At 35.0% G+C, this 25,439-nt stretch overlaps 1 protein-coding gene across 1 annotated transcript in view; it reads left to right on the forward strand.

Annotated features, from left to right (window-relative positions):
- CNGB3 (cyclic nucleotide gated channel subunit beta 3) overlaps positions 1 to 25,439 on the forward strand; it is a 141,248-nt gene that overhangs the window by 70,885 nt on the left and 44,924 nt on the right. Inside the window, exons 9-13 of the mRNA XM_041769633.1 lie at positions 3,118 to 3,182; positions 3,934 to 4,056; positions 16,344 to 16,485; positions 20,760 to 20,919; positions 22,155 to 22,252. Of these exons, the coding sequence (XP_041625567.1) occupies positions 3,118 to 3,182; positions 3,934 to 4,056; positions 16,344 to 16,485; positions 20,760 to 20,919; positions 22,155 to 22,252 (588 nt within the window). The remainder of the gene's footprint in view (positions 1 to 3,117; positions 3,183 to 3,933; positions 4,057 to 16,343; positions 16,486 to 20,759; positions 20,920 to 22,154; positions 22,253 to 25,439) is intronic.

Below are 25,439 nucleotides of genomic sequence, written 5' to 3' on the forward strand. Positions count from 1 at the left end.
CTCTTGATTGTTTTATTCTATATCTCACAAGAGATATTTTTATAATCTAAGATAGGAATGTCTTTGTACTTCTAAATACAACTATAATTACAAATGAATCTTTCATGATCTTTCATAATCTTACATAATAATCTTTCATAATCATATTCTTTCCCATTTGTCCTTTTTTATTAGACAGTCACTGAATGCTTGGAACACAGGCTGTAAAATGAGAGATTAGATTACCTCTAAGTGATCTTACTCATCTAAAATTCTATAATTCAAAAACAAAATTGCAAACACTTTTACAAAACAAAAGTATTTATATGTTTGGATATAATTCAAATATTCACCAATGAGGAATTAGTCAAATAAATTGCAAGACATCTTTATAATAGAATACTTTGTAACAAAAGAAATAAATAAATAAAAAGGACGTTTTCTATGAAAACTGTTTGTTATACAGGAAGACCTTTAAGATAAATTGCTAAATTAAAAAAAAAAAGCTAGTTACAGAATAGTTTATAGAACAATACTAACTTTTGTATAACCGAAAGAGAAAAATACTCCATTTTTCTGTATTCACATAAATGCTGGAAAACTACCAAAAATCTTAATAGAAATGGTTAACTGAGATGGAGATGGATGGTAAGAGGGGAAATCAAAATGAATAGGGGCAGGAGTGGGAGCAACACTTTTAAAGACATGTATTTCCTATTGTTTTTGGACTATGTGAAGGCATTACCTATTCAAAAATATTCTAAGACGAATATTTTATAATTCATGGCTTCATCAGGCACCTAAAACAAATCTGAGGAGAGTCAGGATGTGAAAATTCATGTAAATCTTTAACAATAGCAACAATAACATATTTCCAAAGACAACCTTTGTAAAAGTAACACTGAAGACTTTATAAATTTTAGGTGATCATCTCTCTCATGCATTGGGGCAACAACACAGCATAACCTGGGGCCTGGGTGGAGCCTAACAACAGCAAAAATAAAAGCAACCAAAAAGAAAAAAAAACCAGCAGCTGCTGCTAGCTGAATATATACTTGGGGCTGCACACTCTGTTAAATTTAATATTCATGGTTTCATTTATTCCTTCAAATAACTTCATTTTAGAGATGAAGAAAATGAGAACAGGGTGGAGAAATATGAATCCTATCACATACCTTTCTGACTCCAGGTTCTTTACTGTAATCAGATTGGCAAATAAACCTCAAGCTTAACGGGCTTTCCTTCCATTCCCATAGTTTTTTCAAGTTGAAAGGGACTTTACCCTATATTTTCACATATTTATGATAACTCTAGAGACTTCCAGTTTGACCTTGGAATGTGGGTCTTGATTGGAGCAGAACTTAACTTTCCAAGCAGCTTAGCAGTAGGCCATCCCTCATCAAATTTATAGTCTCATATGAAAGTTTCCAGAGGTTCCTACTCAGAGATGACCAATTTTCCAGGAAGATTCAGGTTCCTATGATTTGGGAGTTTGGCATTATAATAAAACAGAAAATGCCAACTCTTCACACCTCCGCTCTGTAACTCTAGTGTCCAAAGACTCTATATTCAGCAACTTTTTTAAATACAGAATATCCTGAGGGTCAACATTGATCTTGTTTTCATAGCTCCATAGTCTAATCATTTCACATATATGTGTATCATTTTAATGCACAATTCTCTAGGAAAAAATTTCATTTATCTGTCTCCAAATTATATATGAGAAAACAAAATATAAATTTGCTCCACAGTGATCACTAAGGCTAAACTTAAAAACACTTTCGTGCAAATTTCTATTAAGAGCACAATAAGGGGGCACCTGGGTGTCTCACTGGGTTAGCATTTGACTCTTGGTTTCAACTCAGGTCATGATCTCATTGGTCATGAAATTGAGCCCCATGTTGAGCTTCCTGCCCAGCAGAGATCTTGTTTGAGATTCTCTCCCTCTGCTCTTCCCCCCAACTCATACTTGATATCTCTCTCTCTCTCAAATAAATAATTTTTTTAAAAAAGGCATAATAAGTTACTGCAAATTGAAATTATCTCAATCTGAACATTTAAGGGATTTTTCCTACTTAGGAATATATTTGTGTATATTTCTAGATAAATAGTGATACTATTATATCTGTTTTTTAATTCCAAATGCCCTAGTATAGTCATTTATATTGGATGAATTTTGAACTAAATAAACTGAACTAAATAATCTTCAATAGTCCTTTCTATCTGTAAGATTCCTTGAATATAAGCATACTAATTCTTGTGTGGATGTAACTCCTTTCAGAGACATGGTCTCTTACTATTCCCATTTTACAGATGAGGAAATCAAGGTACAGAAATATTTAGTGACTTTTTCAAGGTCGCACAACTAGTAAATGGCAGAGGTGAGATTGATGTTTGGCTCTGGATTTCATGTTGCTGCTCTTACCTTATACAGCCTATAGTAATAAAAGAGAAAGTGGGGGTAGGAGTGCAAGTAGGGTGTATGAGCTAAGATAGAAGTAGATGTAAACAGGAAAAGACCTTGAGGGAAATAGCAACTCTGGATTAGATGCATAAACTCATTGTGTCTCTTTGAACAATATCAAGAAGAGCTAATCAATGGTAGTATTACCGGAATTTAAATTTTATTGAAAAAAATACACATTTAATGCAACTTGCTTAGAAATAATGCTAGTATTGAGCAATAGGACTTAACACCTATTTATGACTTCAATGTATTATATTATACTTTTCCTATTTTATTTATGTCTTGAGTGGAATGCAATTTTAATTATTGTGAAATAGAATTCTACTAGATACTTTAAAAAGAAAAAGGGAAAAATGTTTTTAAGCTTGATTTTCAACAAGCATTACAAATAAGACTATTACTAGAAAGTAGTAATTTTTATTTCTATATACTTTCTATTACTAGAAAGTATTCTACTAGAAAGTAGAAATAAAGCAAGAAGCACTGGGAGTTTGGCACCATTCTAAAATGTACTGGCCAGAGGAAAATAGAATGAAACAGACCCTAGTTTGTTTGTTTTGGATACATATGAATGGGATTCTTTTCAGTAACAAAATTTGTCTTACATAGTTGTATTTAAATAGTTGTATTTAAGACTAACACACTTTTGGATTTCTCTGTCTTCTACATAGTACACTTCATTTTTTGAATTTAATCATCACCTAGAGTCTATAATGGACAAGGCATATATCTACAGGTAAAGTATGAATCATTATACTTCCAGGGGTGGCAGAAAAAGCAACGACACAACAGTTTGGCCAGCATTTGAGAAGACTATGATATCCCTGCCAAAGAAAACAATAATCTCAGAATTTTGGCTATGTAAAATATAAAATAAGGAGTTATGTTCTGAAACAGACTTGAATATTTTGAAATGAGATAAAAAGCATGAAAATCATCTTAGTTTTTAGAATAATACAGAACTAAAAATTGAAATGAATTACCAGCTTCAGTTCAGAACAGGTACAGATAAATGTGCTCCTTCACAAGTTGACTTTGCATCTCTCTCATGACAATTTATTCTAATCTGAATTTCATTCATTTGCTCCCCTGAACTTCACCTGCACAGAGATTTCTAGTCACTATTAATCGTAGTATAAAGTCCCATGAGCTTTTCAGAGATATCCAGTTAAATCAGTGTAGCGTATTTTATGGGACTCAAAGTGGAGAGGTGACCCTTGAGGCATGTCTTTCAAGGAGTTGATTCATACCATCTGTGAAAAGAGAGGAAGGTATTTTTCTTTTACACTCTGTCAGTCCCAGTCAAGACACTGCAGTTAGAAAACATGCAATGGCACCATCATTTTATATTGTACTAATGAGAGTTAACAGTTCACAAATTTAAAGGAAGGAGATTCAGTGGAGACTTCCAGGAAAAGAAAATGTTAAAATAGGCTGTATTCCAGAAACGACATGAGTCTTTACTTTGCATTTATTCTCCTTGGCAGAGTCATTCGAACAACTGGATACTTGCTATATACTCTGCACATTAATGCCTGTATTTATTACTGGGCTTCTGACTATGAAGGAATTGGAAGTACTAAATGGGTGTATAACGGTGAAGGAAACAAGTAAGTTTTAATTTGAAGGAAACTTTTATGGATTCTTCTTAATTTTCTGTTTCAATGCATGTGTTTTCTTAAGCCAGTATTTTTGAAACTGTAACTCACAACCCATTAATGGCCAGTAAAAACTTGTTAGTAGATCAGTTTCTTTTTGAGTGAAACACAGTAAAGTAGAAGAGAATAGAAGAGAAAATATCAGTCTGTCATACATAGTAGGGATGTGTGTGTGTGTGTGTGTGTGTGTGTGTGTGTGTATCCTGGTGTTGACCTATGTAATGCATTTCTTGCTCTGGATTATGATCAAAAAAGTTTTAAAGCCTCTGCTTTAGAGTGGTAAGGTAACTTTTAATAACTCCAATGCTGATTGTTAGTAATGAACAATGTTAATTATTCGGAGGGCAGGTGCAGTAGCTAATTAGTTTACCACTAAAGGGTTTTATGGGTTTATGAGTCAGCTATAACCACTAACTCAATTAAACACTTACGAGTAACAAGGATAATAAATTAAACTTGACAATTAGATATGCAAGTATCAAAGGAATAAAAAGGATCATTTGAAAAATTCAGGGCAGTAGAATTATGACTCAATAATAGCAACTGGGTTACTTAATAGTGAGATTTCATTTTGGTAGATACAAGGGCCGGGCATAAGGTAGACTCCCCTAACTTTCTGCTCCAATGAAATGACATTGAGCATATTATAAGGCAATGGCCTTCATGGAAAAGGGCAGGTCCCAGCATGACTTTGAAGAGCAACTCACAGCAGCCTTCGGAAGGAAGGCAATTATAGGATAGAGCAAAAAGAGTGAAGATACCTCACAAAATTACACACTACCTAGAGTGAACGGGATGGGGGAGGGATTATAACAACATTTTTTGAACTTTTAACCAGAACTGATTTGAGAAATTGGAAGTCAGAAGGCCCACTGATTGAAAAAGCACATACATACACACACACACACACACACACACACACACACACACAAGTTATCTATTCCTGGGAAGTTTACAACCGAATCTATAAGTAATTCCCTTTAGAATGTGTATTAACTTAAGCATATATTTAGTTTAGTATAAATAACTAATTTATATAGAAAATTGAGTAAGGTACCAACTATATTAAATAATGCCTAAAAGTGAGCATTCAGGTGTATCTGAACATCATTAGATGCCTCAGTCTGATAACTATTCTTATCAAATTAACAAAATAATAGGGTCATATCAAAATGTCTTCCAGAAAAAGTGGAGTTACTTCTCTATTCACACCTAGATGCCTTTCTGCAGCACTTCTAGAGAATATATCTTGTTCCCACTAGAACAGTGCTGAGAATATATATATATATATATATATATATATATATATATATATATACACATATATGTATATATATGTAAATTTATATTAGGTACTTAAAGAAGACAGGAAAGAAGAGAGGGAGGGAGTAAGGAAAAAAAGGAAGGAATGGTCAGATCTTTGTTATAACAAGAAAAGAAATCAGCTTCAACCCTTAAGAAACTTAAACTAGTATGTGCTAATATTTTAGACTTCTAGTTCCCAGGCTAGTGCAGATCAAATATCCAAAGTAACCCCACTCTGAAGTACAACAAAATAAATTACTTGTAACTTTTGCCATAAAATTGTTATACATTTGTAAATAAATTACGATAAAGTAGTTTTCAAGGATTACTGGATTCTCTAGAAAGTAAAAAGAGTCTAGAAAGTCTTAAAAAAAAATTTATACTAAAGCTGGAGCACAGTGATGAGATAACCACTAAGGAAAAGTAATAAAGAAGGTAAGTACACAGTAGGAGAAAAAAAAAAAACAGAATAATAAAGCCAAAAAAAAAAAAAATTCAGCCAGTTCAAGAAAGAAAAAAGAAGAGAAAAAAAAAGGAAAAACTGAGAAAGGAAGTTGTGGGGAGAAATATAGAAAATAGGAAAGCACAAAGACAAGACAAATTGAAATCACAAAATAAGATACCAGAAACAACCTAAAATATATCAATAAGCATAATTAATTAATAAGGACTAAATTCACCAACTAAAAGAGATTGTCAATTAATATTAGTAAAAATAGACTTTAAAACAAAAATTATTGTAGATAAAAAGATCATATAATGGTAAAAGTTTCAGTTCACCATCAATATATCCCAATTCTTTTTTTTTTTTTTTGTATATTTTTTATTGGAGTTCAATTTGACAAAATATAGCATAACACCCAGGGCTCATCAGTGCTCGTCACCCAGTCACTTCAACCCCCCGCTCACCTCCCCTTCCACTACGACTTGTTCATTTCAGTCATGTTCTGTCACCTGCATGATATTTCCCACTCATTTTCTCTTCTTTCCCATTATTCTCTTTCACTATTTTTTATATTCCCCAAATGAATGAGACCATATAATGTTTGTCCTTCTCCGATGGACTTACTTCACTCAGCATAATACTCTCCAGTTCCATCCACGTTGAAGCAAATGGTGGATATTTGTTGTTTCTAATGGCTGAGGAATATTCTATTGTATATACAGACCACATCTGTATCCATTCATCTGTCGATGGACATTGTGGCTCCTTCCACAATTTGCCTATGGTGGACACTACTATAAACATTGGGGTGCAGGTGTCCTGCCATTTCCCTGCATCTGTATCTTTGGGGTAAATCCCCAGCAGTGCAATTGCTGGGTCATTAGGTAGCTCTATTTTTACCTCTTTGAGGAACTTCCACAGTTTTCCAGAGTGGCTGCACCAGTTCACATTCCCACCAACAGTGCAAGAGGGTTCCCCTTTCTCCACATCCTCTCCAACATCTGTTGTTTCCTGTCTTGTTAATTTTCCCCATTCTCACTGGTGTGAGGTGGTATCTCATTGTGGTTTTGATTTGCATTTCCCTGAGGGCAAGTGATGCGGAGCATTTCCTCATGTACTTGTTGGCCATGTCTATGTCTATGTCTTCTTTGGTGAAATTTCTGTTCATGTCTTTTTCCCATTTCATGGCTGGATTCTTTGATTCTTTGCTGTTGAGTTTAAGAAGTTCTTTATAGATCTTGGATACTAGCCCTTTATCTGATAGGTTATTTGCAAATATCTTCTCCCATTCTGTAAGTTGTATTTTAGTTTTATTGACTGTTTCTTTTGCTGTGCAGAAGCTTTTTATCTTAAGTCCCAATCGTTCATTTTGCTTTGGTTTCCTTTGCCTTCATAGATGTATCTTGCAAGAAGTTGCTGTAGCCAAGTTCAAAAAGGGTGTTGCCTATGTTCTTCTCTAGGATTTTGATGGATTCTTGACTCACATTTAGATCTTTCATCCATTTTGAGTTTATCTTTGTGTATGGTGCAAGAGAGTGGTCTAGTTTCATTCTTCTGCATGTGGATGTCCAATTTTCCCAGCACCATTTATTGCAGAGACTTTCTTCCAGTGGATAGTCTTTCCTGCTTTGTCGAATATTAGTTGACCATAAAGTTGAGGGCCCATTTCTGGGTTCTCTATTCTGTTCCATTGATCTATGTGTCTGTTTTTGTGCCAGTGCCACCCTGTCTTGATGACCACAGCTTTGTAGTACAACTTGAAATCCGGCATTGTGATACCCCTGGCTCTGGTTTTCTTTATCAATATTCTCCTGGCTATTCAGGGTCTTTTCTGATTCCACACAAATCTTAAGATGATTTGTTCCAACTCTCTGAAGAAAGTCCATGGTATTTTGATAGGGATTGCATTGAATGTGTAAATTGCCCTGGGTAGCATTGACATTTTCACAATATGATTCTTCCAATCCAGGAGCATGGAATATTTTTCTGTCTCTTTGTGTCTTCCTCAATTTCTTTCAGAAGTGTTCTGTAGTTTTTAGGGTATAGATCCTTTACCTCTTTGGTTAGGTTTATTCCTAGGTATCTTATACTTTTGGGTGCAATTGTAAATGGGATGGACTCCTAATTTCTCTTTCTTCAGTCTCATTGTTAGTGTATAGAAATGCCACTGATTTCTGGGCATTGATTTTGTATCCTGCCACACTGCCAAATTGCTTTATGAGTTCTAGCAATCTTGGGATGCAGTCTTTTGGGTTTTCTAGGTACAGGATCATGTCATCTGCAAAGAGGGAGAGTTTGACTTCTTCTTTGCCAATTTTAATGCCTTTTATTTCTTTATGTTGCCTGATTGCTGAGGCTAGGACTTCTAGTAGTACTATGTTGAATAGCAGTGGTGAGAGTGGACATCCCTGTCGTGTTCCTGGTCTTAGGGGAAAGGCTCCCAGTGTTTCCCCATTGAGAATGATATTTGCTGTGGGCTTTTTAGATGGCTTTTAAGATGCTGAGGAATGTTCCCACTATCCCTACACTCTGAAGGTTTTGATCAGGAATAGATGCTGTATTTTGTCAAATGCTTTGTCTGCATCTGTTGAGTGGATCATATGGTTCTTGTTTTTTCTCTTGCTGATATGATCAATCACATTGATTGTTTTAAAAGTGTTAAACCAGCCTTGCATCCTGGGGATAAATCCCACTGGGTCATGGTGAATAATCTTCTTAATGTACTGTTGGATCCTATTGGCTAGTATCTTGTTGAGAATTTTTGCATCTGTGTTCATCAGGGATATTGGTCTATAATTCTCCTTTTTGGTGGGGTCTTTGTCTGGTTTTAGAATTAAGTTACTGCTGGCCTCATAAGATGAGTTTGGAAGTATTCTGTCCCTTTCTATTGTCTGGAACAGCTTTAGTAGAATAGGTATTGTTCCTTCTTTAAATGTTTGATAGAATTCCCCAGGGAAGTCATCTGGCCCTGGACTTTTGTGTCTTGGGAGGTTATTGATGACTGCTTCAATTTCCTCCCTGGTTATTGGCCTGTTCAGGTTTTCTATTTCTTCCTCTTCCAGTTTTGGTAGTTTGTGGCTTTCAGAAGTATGTCCATTTCATCTAGATTGCCTAATTTATTGGTGTATAGCTGTTCATAATATGTTTTTAAAATCGTTTGTATTTCCTTGCTATTGGTTCTGATCTGTCCTTTTTCATTCGTGATTCTATTAATTAGAGTCTTTTTTGTTTTTAATAAGGCTGGCTAATGGTTTATCTATCTTATTAATTCTTTCAAAGAACCAACTCCAGGGGATCCCTGGGTGGCGCAGCGGTTTGGCGCCTGCCTTTGGCCCAGCGCGGGATCCTGGAGACCCGGGATCGAATCCCACATCGGGCTCCCGGTGCATGGAGCCTGCTTCTCCCTCCGCCTGTGTCTCTGCCTCTCTCTCTCTCTCTGTGACTATCATAAATAAATAAATAAATAAAAAATTTAAAAAAAAAAAAAAAGAGCCAACTCCTGGTTTTGTTGATGTGTTCTTCAGTTCTTCTGGTCTCTATTTCATTGAGTTCTGCTCAAATCTTTATTAACTCTCTTCTTCTGCTCAGTATAGGTTGTATTTGCTACTCTTATTCCAGTTCCTTTAGGTGTGAGGTTAGCTTGTGTAGTTGAGTTTTTTCCAATTTTTTGAGGGATGCTTGTATTGCAATGTATTTCCCTCTTAGAACTGCTTTTGCTTTATTCCCAAATATTTTGAATGGTTAAGACCTGATTTGTGACCCAGTATGTGGTCTATTCTGGAGAAAGTTCCATGTGCACCTGAGAAGAATGTGTATTCAGTTGCGTTTGGATATAAAGTTCTGTAATATCTGTGAAATCCATCTGGTCCAGTGTATCTTTTAAAGCTCTTGTTTCTTTGGAGATGTTGTGCTTAGAAGATCTGTCGATTGTAGAAAGCACTACATTCAAGTCACCAAGTGTAAGTGTATTATTATCAAATATTCTTAACTTTGGTTATTAACTGATTGATATACTTGGCAGCTCCCACATTAGGGGCATAAATATTCACGATTGTTAGGTCCTCTTGTTGGATAGATCCTTAAGTATGATATAGTGTCCCTCTTCATCTCTTACTACAGTCTTTGTGATAAACTTTAATTTATCTGATAAAAGGATGGCTACCCCTGCTTTCTTTTGAGGACCATTTGAATGGTAAATCGTTCTCCAACCTTTAATTTTCAGGCTGGAAGTTATATGTATATGTAATAATATACATATTATTAAATATTATATATTAATATTATATATAATATTATAATATATAATATTATATTAAATATATATATATATATATATATATATATATATATATATATATATAAAACACTTCTTTATCCATCCATCAGTTGATGGACATTTGGGTTTAGCTATTGTTGATAATACTGCTATAAACATTGAGGTGCATGTGCCCCTTTGAATCAGTATTTTTGTAAAGTTTAGTTAAAAACCTAGTAACGCAATTGCTAAATTGGAAGGTAGTTCTATATTTAACTTTTTGAGGAATCTCCATGCTGTTTTTCGGAGTGGCTGCACCAGTTTGCATTCCCACCAACAGTGTAAGAGGTTTCCCCTTTCTCTGCAACCAGGCCAACATCCATGGTTTTCTGTATGTTAATTTTATCCATTCTGACAGGTGTGAGCTGCTATCTCACTGTAGTTGTGATCTGTATTTCCCTGATGATGAATGATGTTGAGCATCTTGTCTGTTGGCCATCTGGATATCTTCTTTGGAAAAAAACATCTATTCAGGTCTTCTGCCCATTTCTTAACTGGGCTATTTGCTTTTTGAGTGTCGAGTTTGATACTTTGTAGTATCAAACTACTACAATTTGTAGTATCAAATCAACTCTGTAGATTTTGGATACTAACCTTTTAACACATATGTCATTTTCAAATATCTTTTCCCATTCCAAAAGCTGTCTTTTAGTTTTGTTGATTGCTTGCAGAAGCTTTTTATAACAAGCTTGATATAATAGATAAAAATAGCACCTTGCACCCAAGAATTAGAAACCACCAATTCTTTGTAATCACTCATGCAAAATTACAATAAGTGGTCATTTCCATGCCACGAGGCAAGTTTCAACACATTTTACAGCATTAGTTCCATACAGTGCACATTCTCTGATTATAAAGATAAGAATTTCTCCATGGCTCTGCTCTGCTCATTGAGACAGAAGAGTTCTCATTCAAAACCTAAGCTCCAATAATCCTACCACCAGCTGTTAGGGGCACAGTTGCTATTTTTACAAAGGAATTGCTTTTTCTGTATTTTTAATATATCTTTTATATATATTTAAGGAGCATTTTTATATATATTTAAGATAATTTGCATATGAAAGTTAGTAATATGCTTACTTTTCCTCAAAGTTTTTAAATACCACCTTACATTACTATGTCTTTTCTATTACTTCATATTACCCTTTGTCTTCATAAACTGAAAGAGTGTTTTACTTAACCCTTGTGATGGTATCTGATAACCTATCAAGTGACGGTTGCTTATGAGATCACTGGACTTACATACTTTGCCCTCATTAAAACTAGGCAGCAAATTGTGAGCCATAAGTGGAGCATTGTGAATATTTAAAGTAAGAGTCAAATTTAATACTATTCCATTAATCCTCACCAGTATAACAATATCTAATCATTTTAATAGTAGACTAGGAGTCATTTTCATTTATTTTGAACAGATGGCATCCTTCATTCAATTGTAAAATTTGACAAAGAAGGAGAAGGCTTAGCTTAAAAGAAAATATAAGTGGTTAAAGTTATTTGGTACCCAGAAATATCCCCAAAATTCCTTTGTTCTTTGTACATATATACCACAGTTCACTTATTTACAGGCCTAAAGTTCCAGTGTCCACAAATGTCTTAACAAATCCCTAACCCCAATCCCTAATATATAGATCTTCAAAAGAGTTAAAAAAAAAAAAAAAGGCAAGCAAAGTTGTCATAGAAATTATGGCTTTAGACAGGGTGAGGAAGGAATCAAAATTACTATACCTTAGTGCTAGGGAAGTTTAGGATAACTTATCCCCTTCAGTCCACACATGAAGATGATGAGACCAAGGTAGGTGAAGGTTTTTATTCAGGATCTCCTATACGTCAGTTCAGACACCGGCAGAAAAAAAGAGAGAAAGAGGGAGGAGGGAAGGAAGAGAGGAAAGGAGGAAGAAAAGAAAAAAGTCTTTACACTGACATGCACAGTATGTAAAAACTTTGGATGTAAAAAAAACACACCAGAACAGCAAGAGTTCAGTGGACCAGAAAGGAGATGAAAGGCAGCTGGAAGCACAACAGGGAGGAGTGCAAGAAGATTTCACAGATGTGCTCACAGATGCAGTCTTCTTATGTTCTTATTTCAGTAAGTCAAGGTATGCATAACCATTCACTTATTCTTTCATATCATTCAACAAATATTATTATAGTTAGCAACTATGAAACAAGTGGAGTTGGAAGGAATGCAAAATGACAATCATTTTAGAAAAGGATCTGATAGTTTCTTTTACAATTAAACATACAACTTACATGTTGCATGTAAGTGATGAATCACTAGATTGTACACCTGAAACTAACGTTAACACTGTATATGACTAACTGGAATTTAAATAAAAAATTGGGGGGGAAAACCATATACCTTACAAACAAAAATTCAAGCCTAAATATTTACCCAAGAGAAATAAAAATATATGTCTATTAAAAACTTATATAAGTACATTCAGGAATGTTTATTCATAACAAGAAACTTGAGACAGCCTAGGTGTTCATACATAGGAGAATAAACAAACTGCTATATTCATGAAATGAATTCTACTCTGCTATAAAAAAGCAAAAACTGTTGATAGACACAACAACATGAATAAATTTCAAAATCATTATTCTGAGTGAAAGACATCGTACAGAAAAGTGTGCATATGGTATGATTTCATTTATGTGAAATTCTAAAACAGGCAAAACTCATCTCTGGTATAAAACATTAGAATAGTTGTTGCCTCTGAGAAAAGGAATGAGGGAACTTTCTGGAGAGATGGAAATGTCCTTTATCTTGGTAGGCATTTGGGTTACACAGATATATACATTTGTCAAAATTCATCAAATTATATACTTAAGATTTGTGCTTTTATTTTATTTTCAAAATTTAAAAATAATTCTATATAAATATTGAGCTCTGGTTAATATATTTATTCTGAAGCACTGTATTTAGAAGGAAATGCCTTGCTGTCTGCAAATTACTTTGAAATGCATCCAAAAAATAAGATGAAAAAGAAAATAAGATGGATTGCTGAGTGGAAAATTAGAGGAATGTGTTGACAAAATAGGTAGAGTAAAATGTTCATAGTAGAATATAGTTGTTTACTATAAAAGGTGGTGTTCACTATAAAATTCTTTCAGTTCTTCTGTTTGAGGTTTTTTATAACAAAATGTTGAGGGGAAAGTTTCATGTAATGTTTGTTTTACGGGAGAATTTCTATTTTCACATTAACTGTCTTTTTTTTTTAATTTTTATTTATTTAGATAGTCACAGAGAGAGAGAGAGAGAGAGAGAGGCAGAGACATAGGCAGAGGGAGAAGCAGGCTCCATGCACCGGGAGCCTGATGTGGGATTCCATCCCGGGTCTCCAGGATCGCACCCTGGGCCAAAGGCAAGCGCCAAACCACTGTGCCACCCAGGGATCCCGTTTTTTTTTTTTTTTTAATTTTTATTTATTTATGATAGTCACAGAGAGAGACATTAACTGTCTTTTATGATTTTATGTCAAATTCTGTCTTACTGCTCTTGGAACTGTATATATACAGCCTGTTAGATAGTCATATATTAAATCAGCCAGATAGACTCTCCTTGAAAAGATCTATCTGTTTAGCATGTTAATATTAGAGGTGGACACACTTGACTAATTAAGCTAATCCTAGAAAAATCAATAAGATGCCATCTAATTAAATTACAAATCTTACCTTTGGTTGTGCATGCCTGAGTGTATAAGACATGATCGAGAAAAGATCCAAAAATAAACCTCAAAGCATGAGGGCAGAAAACTTCCAACTAACATAGAGGACCATTTTGTACACACAAAAAAATAGTTCAAGGCTAACCTTTCAGATTTGGAAAATCAATGCTTATGTTTCACATTTGATTGTTATTTTTTAACATCCATAAATAATTAAATGAAAGAAAGAAGTTCATATTTATTCCTGCTAACACTGCAGTGACTTTGAAGGGGACAGTAATCCCAACCATTTGTAATGGAATTGGCTATGTAGGGAAAGACTCTAGTCCCTGTCCCACTCTTGGGTAGGATTGGGTTCAATATATTTCCTTAATTTAAAGAGACCCACAGGTCCTAGGCCTGTGGCCAAACTAAATCAGGTAATAGGAAATTATAAATTGGAATTTAAAAAGTTAAAATGCAATCCATAAAATTAATTCTATACTCCTTCAAGGTGGTTCTCTTTGACATCCAGTTCACTATAATATTAGCAAGTCCAAAGAAATCTGCTTTACAGAGTGGTAATATTTTTATTCTCTTGGCACAGTGGTTTCAAACTTTCCCAAAGAATTAATTATTTTTCTGTTCCTATATCAACCAGGTTAAAAAAAAAAACTCACATCCTTCAAAAGGTATTGAATTTCAAAATGAGTGATTTCTTTTTAGATTTGTTTTTGAATATTGACTTTAACTGCAGTTTGATTCTTTGTAAACCTCCAACTGCCTACTGTTTGAAGATCTGAAAACTGTAAACTTTTTCACGAAAAAAGACCACCCTTAGTCAAAGACTAATATACAATTGCTTGAAGTGCAAATATTTATGTGGCACACCTAGACAAGAAATGAAAGGCAGATTAGAGCCAAAATTCTGTAAAATGTACTGTTTTTCTGTGTCTATCCTAGAAACTAGAATTTCTAGTTGGAACCCACTATTGTTGTCTTCCTGCAACAATATATGGAGATACAGTGTATATACAGCACATTTTTTTAAGGATTCAGTGGGAATGCCTGATTCAGACCATGTTATCAGAGCTATATGAAATATGTCAAGTAGTATATAATATCTATATATTAGATATATCTAATCATACACAAAAACTATGGTAAATATACTATGAGGTTATAATACCACCTTTCATTCCCACCTCACTAGGGACACCATGAAGCCCTTAGCCAAATGTAGATACATGAATCCTATATATTCTGTCCTAATCTTTATCGTATTATTTTTTTGCTGCCTTGATTTCTAATTCTCTTCCTATCTGGGCTATAATGATCTCAGTCTCTCTACTTAGAGTTGTTCAAGTTAAGTACAGAATCGTTATCAAGTATATTTCTAAACTTGATTATTATATTAATCAAGTATATTGTTATTATACCTGATTTTCTTCAATACTAAATTTCTGGATAAATTACCTATTATACCCAAGAGAAATTTCCATTTTAAGGTTGAGCTCGGTATGCCTTTGTCTTTGTTATGGTTATATATTTAATAATTTAATGAGATGTGAGTAGAAAAGAGAGAGGAGGAATATATCTACTGTATTTTCTATCAGTAAAAACAATTGTATCTAAACTATAAAGGCTCTCCAATCTTTATAAATATCCTTTATCTCACAAATCACTAGTGTGGTAGTTTAAAGATGCCCTCAAATTCTTTGCTGCCCCTCTCACTGTAAGGATTCTGTAAAAAATACTGCTATCCTTTCCCTCACCTCTGTAACAAAAGATTAAGACATTATGGAACTTCTGAATTCTAAGAAATCTTATAGCTACTATCTGAGCTACTATAGCCACCATGTAAGAAGCCCATCTACCCTGAGACTGCCATGCTATGAGGAAGCTTAAGTTAGTCATATTGAGAGGCTGCTGGAAAAGAGGATACCCAGCCAGCCCCAGCCATTCCAAGCATTACAGCTGAGGCTCAGACATGTAAGAGGAGACACTTTGGGCATTCCAAACAGTCATAATGTGCAGAACAGAAGAACCCAGTCAACAGTTAGAATCAAGGCACAGACATTTGGCCTCAATAAGTCTGCCCAGCTATCTCCAGACATTCAAGTCATCCCAGCTAAGGGTCCACTTATCATGCAGCATAGATAAGCCATCTCTGCTGGACTTTACATAACTACCCAACCCACAAATTTATGAGCCTTAATAAAATAGGGCTTATAAAATAAAATATAAAATAGTTTTATACCACTAAATTTGGGGACAATTTATTTTGCAGCAAGAGATAAGCTAGAACAGCTAATAAATACCCTCCATGCAGCTAGTTGTTTAGTCATTTCACAACATTTATCAATAAGTTTATGTTAGTACACATGGTATTGCTAATGTTTCTTATAGAAAGAAAATCATGATTAGGAGAAAATGTGTTATAATTTAGTAGTAATCTATACTCCCAAGCATAGTGGTATTTTAATGTAATAGTAAAAAGCAAAATGTATATATTTTCTTTTCACAGGTATCTAAGATGTTATTATTGGGCTGTTCGAACTTTAATTACCATTGGGGGCCTTCCAGAACCACAAACATCATTTGAAATTGTTTTTCAACTGTTGAATTTTTTTTCTGGAGTTTTTGTGTTCTCCAGCTTAATTGGTCAGGTAAATGGAGGTGTGAATCCCTAGATACATAATGCTATTTTTGAAAGGCTAATGTCTATAAATTTGCAGAAGAAAAATCAAAATACATCTAATGCTTTCCTTTTTTTTTTACTGACATTTCATCTTTTTTAATGAAGTGGAGGAGGATGTGAATGAGCCAACATTGCTTTCAATTTTTAAACTGTTAAATCTATCAGAAGACCTATCCACAATGAGTGTCAGATTAGACTCAGAAAAAGTCAAGTTTCTAAATTGACTTCTTAGAATTTCCTGAAAAACCTTTAAAATCTCCCTTCTTTAATTAAACTTCAAATATTGTCATAAAATCCCTAGATTAAAATCAACTTCGGAGGTCATTTAGACCAGAGGCTACCAAATGCCATCTAAATCAATTTAATTAATAAGACATTGGTTCATAAATGTTTATTATGGCATCTCTTTGTCCTTTTTCCTCAAGAAGTCACAGTCTAGTAATAAAGTAAAACAATTGCAAATAACTATTACAAGGTAGTTGACATTTGCAAGGCATAAGGCCCAGTATTTTTGTGAATTCCCAGATTCACGAGAACTAAAAAGCTGGGCAGCATAGCATTATTAGAAGGTATACTTCCTTGGAAGGTACTTCACCTATCATATTTTGAGAACAAAAAAAGTCATAATGAGATTCTTATCCTGGGTAAAGAGACAAAATCACAAAATGACTATTCCTACTGATAAATCATTAGTTCTCACCACATTCACTGTGGTATGAATAAATCTCATTCTTTAACAAAATGTAGCAATAAAAATAATTTTTTATAACATTTGAAGCTGACCATAAATAATCAAAACTCAAATCCTACATCCTTGAATATCAGCACCTGCTATCCTTGGTAAGTACCAAAGGAAAGTTTGAAAGTTCTATATTAGTTCAGAATAGGGAAGCTTCCCAGGAGAAGAATGCATTTCAACATCTTAAAAAAAGAGATAGGATTCAATAGTTATAGACAGATAGTCCAATCAATCAGAAACAGTGTGTGAAGGATGGCAATGATAAAGCACAGTGTGCTTGAGGAAATAAAGTACCAGTATGACTAAAGCGAAGGATGCTTGTAAATAGGTTAGAGATGTATGTAAGGACAAAATATTTTAAGGGATCTGAATGTTAAAGATGTTGAACTTTATCTGAAAGTCAATGAAAAGTCAGCCAAGGGGTAATTTTGAACAGAGATTCAGGAAGATTAATCAAAATATAGTATGAATTGGAGGAGGTGATACTGTCTTTAAAAGTAGGTTTTATTATGGGGAGCCTGAGTAGCTCAATCGGTTAAGTGTCCAACTCTTAATTTCAGCCGAGGTCCTGACCTCAGCATCATGAGATCAAGCCCCATATTGGGGGCTCTGTGCTCACTGCAGAGTCTGCTGGAGACTCTCCCTCTGCCCATTCCTATGGCTCTCTTGAGTGCACAATCTCTCACTGTCAAATAAATACATCTTTAAAAAATAAAATAAGGTATTATTTAGGTATGATGAGACCAACAAATCAGGAGACATTTGGCATTGAAAAGATAGTTACACAAACAGATCCAAAAGGAAGGGTCACAACATGCCAAGGAGGCCACATGGGGGAGCACCAGGTGAAGGACAAGTGAAGTGGGGTTAGAAGATTTAGAATTGGCTAGTTTCAGTAATTTTAGTAGGTTCTGAGGGTGTAGGGACTGTCTCTAGTTGGCTGGTATTTGGCTCTGGAGTGGCTAGGTGGATCAGGTGGATAGTAGCCTGGAATATGAGAGTCCAATAAAGAAGGCTGTTAGGAGTATGATCTCTGGATTGGTTACTTTGCCTATGAAAGCTGCATTCCCAGTGGAGTTGTTTGCTATCTCTTAGGAATTAGCTAACTCTGGGAGGGATAGTACCAGATATCAAAGCATCAAAATACATAAATTTTTAAAAATATATGGTTAATACAGATATATAGGGATATGGCAACTCCAGCGGGAGCATAATAATAGAGTGGAGAGAGAGACTGTAAAGGAAACTCTAGAAAATATTTAGGTTTGCGAAAAACACAGAAGCAGTTAAAAACTGTAAGTATAAAATATAATCTTAATGGCTTATTCATTGCATCAACAATGATTGAAAATGAAAAGCTGGTTTAGAGAGAAATGCAATTAATTTGAACATAAATAGCAAAAATCATATTGTCTCATGGTTTCTTATAAAAATCTGTGTGAGGTACCCACATCCCCTTCAATGTTGTCTCACTTTTATAGATGAGGCAGCTCCAGTTTAAAGACATTAAGAGGCATCCTCAATTCCTACATGTAATTCACACAGTTGTATGATACAGCCATGTAATATTGATAGTAATAGTAAAATCTAACATGTATTTAGCATTTACTATATCCAAGGTAATGTCTACAGGATTTTAAAATGGTATCTAGCTCCAGTTCAATTTTCTTGCTGTTCAGAATGTAGTCTTTAGACTAATAGCAAAAGTGTCACTTGGGAAATTCAGATTTCAGTCCTCACCCCAGAACTGTGGAGTAGAATCTGCAATTTAACAAGATCCTCAGGTAATTTATATGCACATGAAAGTTTGAGAAGTGTTGCTTTATACACCACACCACATCTTCCTTTGCACTGAATTTGAGGTTTCTGTTGAAACCTCAAATATCAAGCCACGGAAAATATAGTACTATAGCCTCTCCCCACCACAAAAAAAAAAAAAAAAGATTGAGACAGAATATACACTCTCGTAGTGAATACAAGATGCTGAGGAAAACAGTTGAAAACAAGAGAGGGACTGGGACACGATCTCCACTATTCAAAATTCCCACATGAATCATGCCGAGAACTACACCCTGGACCTGATCCTCACATTTTAACTTCAATATTCTATTCTATGATACAACTATTAGAGACTGACATTTTCTTCCCCTGATTTGGAACACATCATGGAACACATGTCCTCTTCATCTATGCTGCTAAAACCTAGTGTTGCTGAAGGATAGCACTTAAACCACTCAGATTACTGTCACTAAATTCTGAGCCCTCAATGTTGATCAACAATGCTCTTAATTATCCTTGGCTCCCAATTGAAAACTCTATTAAATCTCCCAACCAACCCCTAATATTCCAAGTATCATGGCCTTAGGTGACTTGGCAATGTTTTCCATCAGTCAAGAACGGCTTGTAAAAAGGAGATCTAGTAACTGAGGTTGTCAAAGGATATTTGGAATAGCTCCCAAGGAGTAAGTCAGGGACTGAAATAAATGTATCCAGTTTGACTATCTGCATAGCTCCTCAACAGATACTTTGGATGAGAAGAAAAACCTATTGACTCTAAAAATACAAACCGAGGAAGGCACCACAATAAAAGAGCCATCTGAGGTAGACCTCAAAGAATGAGTAGTTTTTCCATAAGCAAAAAAGACTCAGCTACTAGAATGAATGAGCAAAGTCTCAAGAATGTAAAAGTGAGACTCTGGTTTTCCTCTGTATTATAAACCCACGGTCAAAGCAAATTTACAACCACTTGCTTCCCTCTATGTGAGAGGAAGAGTCAAGCTATATATCTTTTTTGTGCTGAGACCTTAAAGATCAGCTTTTAACCTAGAGTGGGTTTTTATGGCTGAGTTATAAACATCCAAGAACTAAAACCTGACAGTTCCTTAAGTTTTGTCACAGCAGTAGATGATGCTTCAGTAATTTCAGCACATTTCAACTTCTGCTGAATACTGTGCCTTAAGCATGATGAGATTTGATTTTATCTGTCTAAACAACACTAAGGGAAGTACAGAGGTTGCAATTTCATGATGAATTGAGTCTATATAGCCAACCACACTGGATAATCTATGAAGGATGCTTTCAAAGTGAGACTCACAAAAATGGACTAGCCTTTCTGCCAGGTAATTGCTCAACTTTCTTTGTACATCCCTTGAATAAGCACAAGCTGTATAATTTTTAAAATACCAACTAACATCTTCACAGTAATAAACAAGTTTGCAAAGACGATTGTGTGCAGTCACATGCATTATGTGACTGAACCCTCACAAAAACTTCACATGGTAAATAAGACAGGTCCTATTGTCCTTATAGGGTCAGAAGGAGGATATGATTTACCAATTGTTTTATGTAAATGGTTGAAATTAAGACTCAATATCAGTGTGTTAAAAATCAAGTAGTGCATTAGAATAGAATGTATCTAGTAAAGACTCTTAATTAAACTGGGCTTTCAGTAACTCTTCCAATTCCTCCTGCCGGGTGTGGAGTGACTATATTTGTGGTTTTAGATGCAAGATGTAATTGGGGCAGCCACAGCCAATCAGAACAACTTCCGAATCAGCATGGATCATACCATTTCCTACATGAACACTTATTCCATTCCTAAGAATGTGCAGAATCGGGTTCGGACTTGGTATGAATATACATGGGACTCTCAAAGAATGCTAGGTAAGCAAGGCAAATTATCAATTGAATCCCTATAGCAGGTCCATATAATGAAAATCTTCTATAAGTTAGAAGCAGAGACTAATTGGAATTGAACAAAAAATTAGAAAACAACTAAATGATCCTTAGAACATTAATTTATTTAATACCATGAGATTTTTTTTCTTAAATATCCAGACATAACTTACCAGTTATGCAAATCCTGGAAAAGCATCCACAGCTATTCCTGAGGAATAGCTATTGACAGCTGTTCCTGTTAAGTGAGGAAGAACAGCAAAAGAAGCAGTAACAGTTTCCCTCATTCTTTCTAACTGTAGATACTGCTCCAACTCCTTAGTTTAAGAGGGAACAAGGAACTATGTTTTTATAGAAAGGATTTTCATATTTAGAATCAATATTGGAATCAAAATAAGGATATAATGTGTCAATTATTTTTTTCTAAATGGATGTAAGAAAACATCAAAAATAATCAACTCTCAGAAAATGTACCATCCTAGAGACTAAGAATGGACGGGTTTGTTTATGGAATATTTTATCAGCCTGAAGGCCCATCATTTAATTCACATACAGAAAAATCTTTAATGTATTCACATTCTTCATTGAGTTAATAAGTAAGGAATGGCAATAATTTGAATTTACTCACACTTTTCTTTTTAGATTCCATTCCCAACTAAGCCATCTACCAACTATGTGCAATTGAACAAGTCACTTACAACCTCTCTGAGCTTCAGTTCTCTTTTTGTTTCTTCTTTCTGAAATTAAGGAATGAGATCACTTACCCTTAGTGTTCTCACGAGGGTCAAATAAGATAGTGACAGAGTTCGGTAAGCTTTCAAATGCCGCATGGTACTCATTATAATTTGTCAACCCCAGGATGTTAGGGCTAAAATCCACAGAATCCAAAGACAAAAATTAGATCCTTATTCCATCAAGGTCATTCGCTAGCCATTGTCCAGTTGATTACTAAACTTTAGATCTGAAGTGTCAGTAAACAGTGTTCTGAAACTATTCGGAACTACTATCTCATCAATAGTTAAAATCCTTTTCTCCATAAGAGTGATAGTGTGATTGTGATACATATGTATGTCCAACAGAATTAATAAAAATACAGAATTCGATGCAGCTATTTATAAAAAGAGTTGGCATTTTGTTTCCTTAATTTTTAAAATTTTTCTTACACTTTGGTGATTTTTTAAGTTAATTATTCTGCTTGTGGGTTCATGTTTGTCTTTGCAAAGATGAGTCTGATCTGCTCTGCACCCTGCCTGTCACCATGCAGTTAGCCCTCACTGTGGATGTGAACCTCAGCATCATCAGCAAAGTCGAGTTGTTCAAGGTGAGTGTTTTTACAATAAAAAGAAAAACACCATATCAGTTTCTCTGTAAAGCCTAAGCTCTTGCTGTATATGGCATTTATTATTTTTATTGCCTTATGTTTTAACAAAATCAACAACATAGAATTTATGTGGAGTTAGAGTCAAATAAACTGTGGGTCTCTCTTCAGCAGATGACTTATTCTTTAGAAGCCATTCTCTCTAATTGGTGTCAGAAAATAGTTCTTCAGGCTCTTCTTGAATTAATTTAAATGTAATTACGCTCTACAGTTTTATGTCTTTCCTACTATGCACGCCATTTCCCATTTGTGAATGTACCTTGGCAATGCATGACAAACCCAAATTAGCTCTGGATTGGCCTGACAATCAGAGAATTGTGCCTAAGCATGTCTTCTGTTACTAATGTTTTGGATTTAGAAGTTTTAGATGGCCAGAGTCAAATTTAGAGGCTTTTTTTTTGTTGTTAGAAAAAAATGCATAACAAAGAAATTTTTTACTTTTTGAATATTTTTATTTTTACCACCTTCATCTCTTCTTAATGCATTATACTGCATGTAAGTTTTTTCATTAACATTTAATTTTGTGTAGCATTCACTGATTCATCTATTTAATTATCTGTTCATTCTATTCATTCAATAGATATTTATTACGTTCCTATTATGTTTCAGGCATCATTTTAGCCACTGGGGATACAACAATTAAAAACAAATACTTGCACACACAGAGCTTAAATCACAAAAGAGGGGGATAAAAAATAAATATATGTTTGGAGGTGATACTGCTATGAACAAAATTAAATATTAGGCTAAGGAGGATGTGAATAGTACTGGTCAAAAAAGGCTGCGCTAATGAAGTGCAACTGAGTGTTTAAGCAAAGGACTGTAAGATGCAAGGAAGTGAGCCATGAAGATATTGGGGAAGGGAAGGGAGGGCTGGGCAAAAGGGCGATATTACAGTAGGATAGACAAGATGAAGCACTGAGCCAGGAATATTCTAAAGAGGGTAGAATAGCTGAAGCAAAGGTAGAGTGATGGAAAGCAAGAATAGTCAGAGGACAGTAAAAGAAAGGGAGGCTGGGGCACCAGACTGGCTCAGTCATTTGAGCTTCTGACTCTTGATTTCAGCTCAGATCCTGATTGCAAAGTCTTGAGACCAAGCCCTGCATCAGGCTCGGTGCTCAGCAAGAGTTATCTTGTCCCTTTCCCTCCCCTTCTGTCCCTACTCTTGCTCACAAATACTCACTCCCATACTCTGTCCCTCTCTCTCTAAAATAAATTTTAAAAAAGAAGAAAGAGAAAAAGAAAGAAAGAAAGAAAGAAAGAAAGAAAGAAAGAAAGAAAGAGAAAGAAAGAAAGAAAGAAAGAAAGAAAGAAAGAAAGAAAGAAAGAAAGAAAGAAAGAAAGAAAGGGAGACTGGGACACCTGGGTGGCTCAGTTGGGTAAGTGTCAGACTCTTGATATCAGCTCATATGTCAATCTCAAGGTTGTGAGTTCAAGGCTGAGCATGGAGCCTATGAAGGGAAGAAAAAAAAGAAAAAAAAAGAAAGAGGAAAGGAAGGAAGGAAAAAAGAGAAAGAAAGAAAGAAGCTAGGCAGGGGGCAAACTAATGGAGGATCTTGGAAGCTGTAGGACAGATCCTGGATTGCACTGTCAGATGCAAAACACCAGTGAAGATCTTGAGCAGAAGTTGGCCTGTTTAAGATCAGTTTGAAGGGGGATCCCTGAGTGGTGCAGCGGTTTGGCGCCTGCCTTTGGCCCGGGGTGCGATCCTGGAGACCTGGGATCGAATCCCACATCGGGCTCCCGGTGCATGGAGCCTGCTTCTCCCTCTGCCTGTGTCTCTGCCTCTCTCTCTTTCTCTCTCTGTAACTGTCATAAATAAATAATTTTTTTAAAAATTAAAAAAAAAAAGATCAGTTTGAAGGGATCATACCTCCAATAGTATGGAGAATGGACCGTGGAAGCAAATGTGAACAGCAGGGAGACCAAATAGTGGTTACTGCAACCATCCATAGAAGAGATGATCATGACCAGACTCAGAGTAATAGGAGCAAAGTTGTTAAGAAGTGGCCAAATATTGGATATATTTAAAGGAAGAGGCTAAAGTTTTTGTTGTTGATTGTGTGAAGGAAGAGAGAGAGAGAGAGACAGAGAGAGAGAGACAGAGAGAGAGAGACAGAGAGAAAGGAATCAAAGCTGACTCCCTGGATTTAAGCCTGAGGAACAGGAAGAACAAAGATAACATTTGCAAAATAAGAAGTTTTAGATTAAGTGTAGGGTGAGAGGGGTAAAAACAGACTCTGTTTTTGGATATGTTCGTTTGAGGTGAGAGACCTCCAGATTAAATGTCATGTAAGCAGTTTGATGAATAAATCTGAATTCAGGGGAGATGTCCAAGCTGGAGAAATAAATTTAGGTATATTAACAGACTGATGTATTTTAAGCCCTGGGACTGGATCCCCTAGGATGGAAATGTAGACAGAAAAGAAATGTCATCCAGACAGAAAGATACACCTTGAAAATACATAATCAACACCATTGAGGACAAGATGAAAAAGCAGAAGCTATTTGAGAAAATGGTTAGGCGCAATCATTCCCAGTATTAGATTCACCCCTGGTTCCATCTGATACTAGTGTTAGGTCAGTAACCTAGGACTCTTTCTTGATATATCCTGTTATAGATTTCCAACCAGATTTTGATGAAGACATAAACCATATGATTTTCAAATTGGCAGATGGCAAACAAAGTAAAAAGGAACAGTTTTTAAATGTGTTAGATTACAAAACTTAAAAATAACTGAATAAACAATAAGTAAAGTCAAGATTAATTTCAACAGCATAAAAGCAAATTTCTAAACTTAGGTCTAAAATTGAAATATTGCAAATACAAAGAGTCACAGTTTTTTTTAATACCTGAATGTTTTTGATGACTTCAAGCTCTATATGAATAAACAGTTATGTATTATAATGCCCTAAATTTTAACATAATTTGGTTTTCTTGGTTATTTCAAATACATCTGGATTAACATATCACATGTTTTTTGTTTTTTTTTTTGGTCTTGCTAAGGAAATTACAGTGTATGCATTTGTCAAAATTGATACAACTTCTCTTAAAATATATATTTTTTACTTCATATAAATTATTCTTCCACTTAGAAAAGAATGGCATCAAAAGAAAACGTGTAGATGT

Source organism: Vulpes lagopus, chromosome 9, assembly GCF_018345385.1.
Source record: "Vulpes lagopus strain Blue_001 chromosome 9, ASM1834538v1, whole genome shotgun sequence".
NCBI lineage: Eukaryota > Metazoa > Chordata > Mammalia > Carnivora > Canidae > Vulpes > Vulpes lagopus.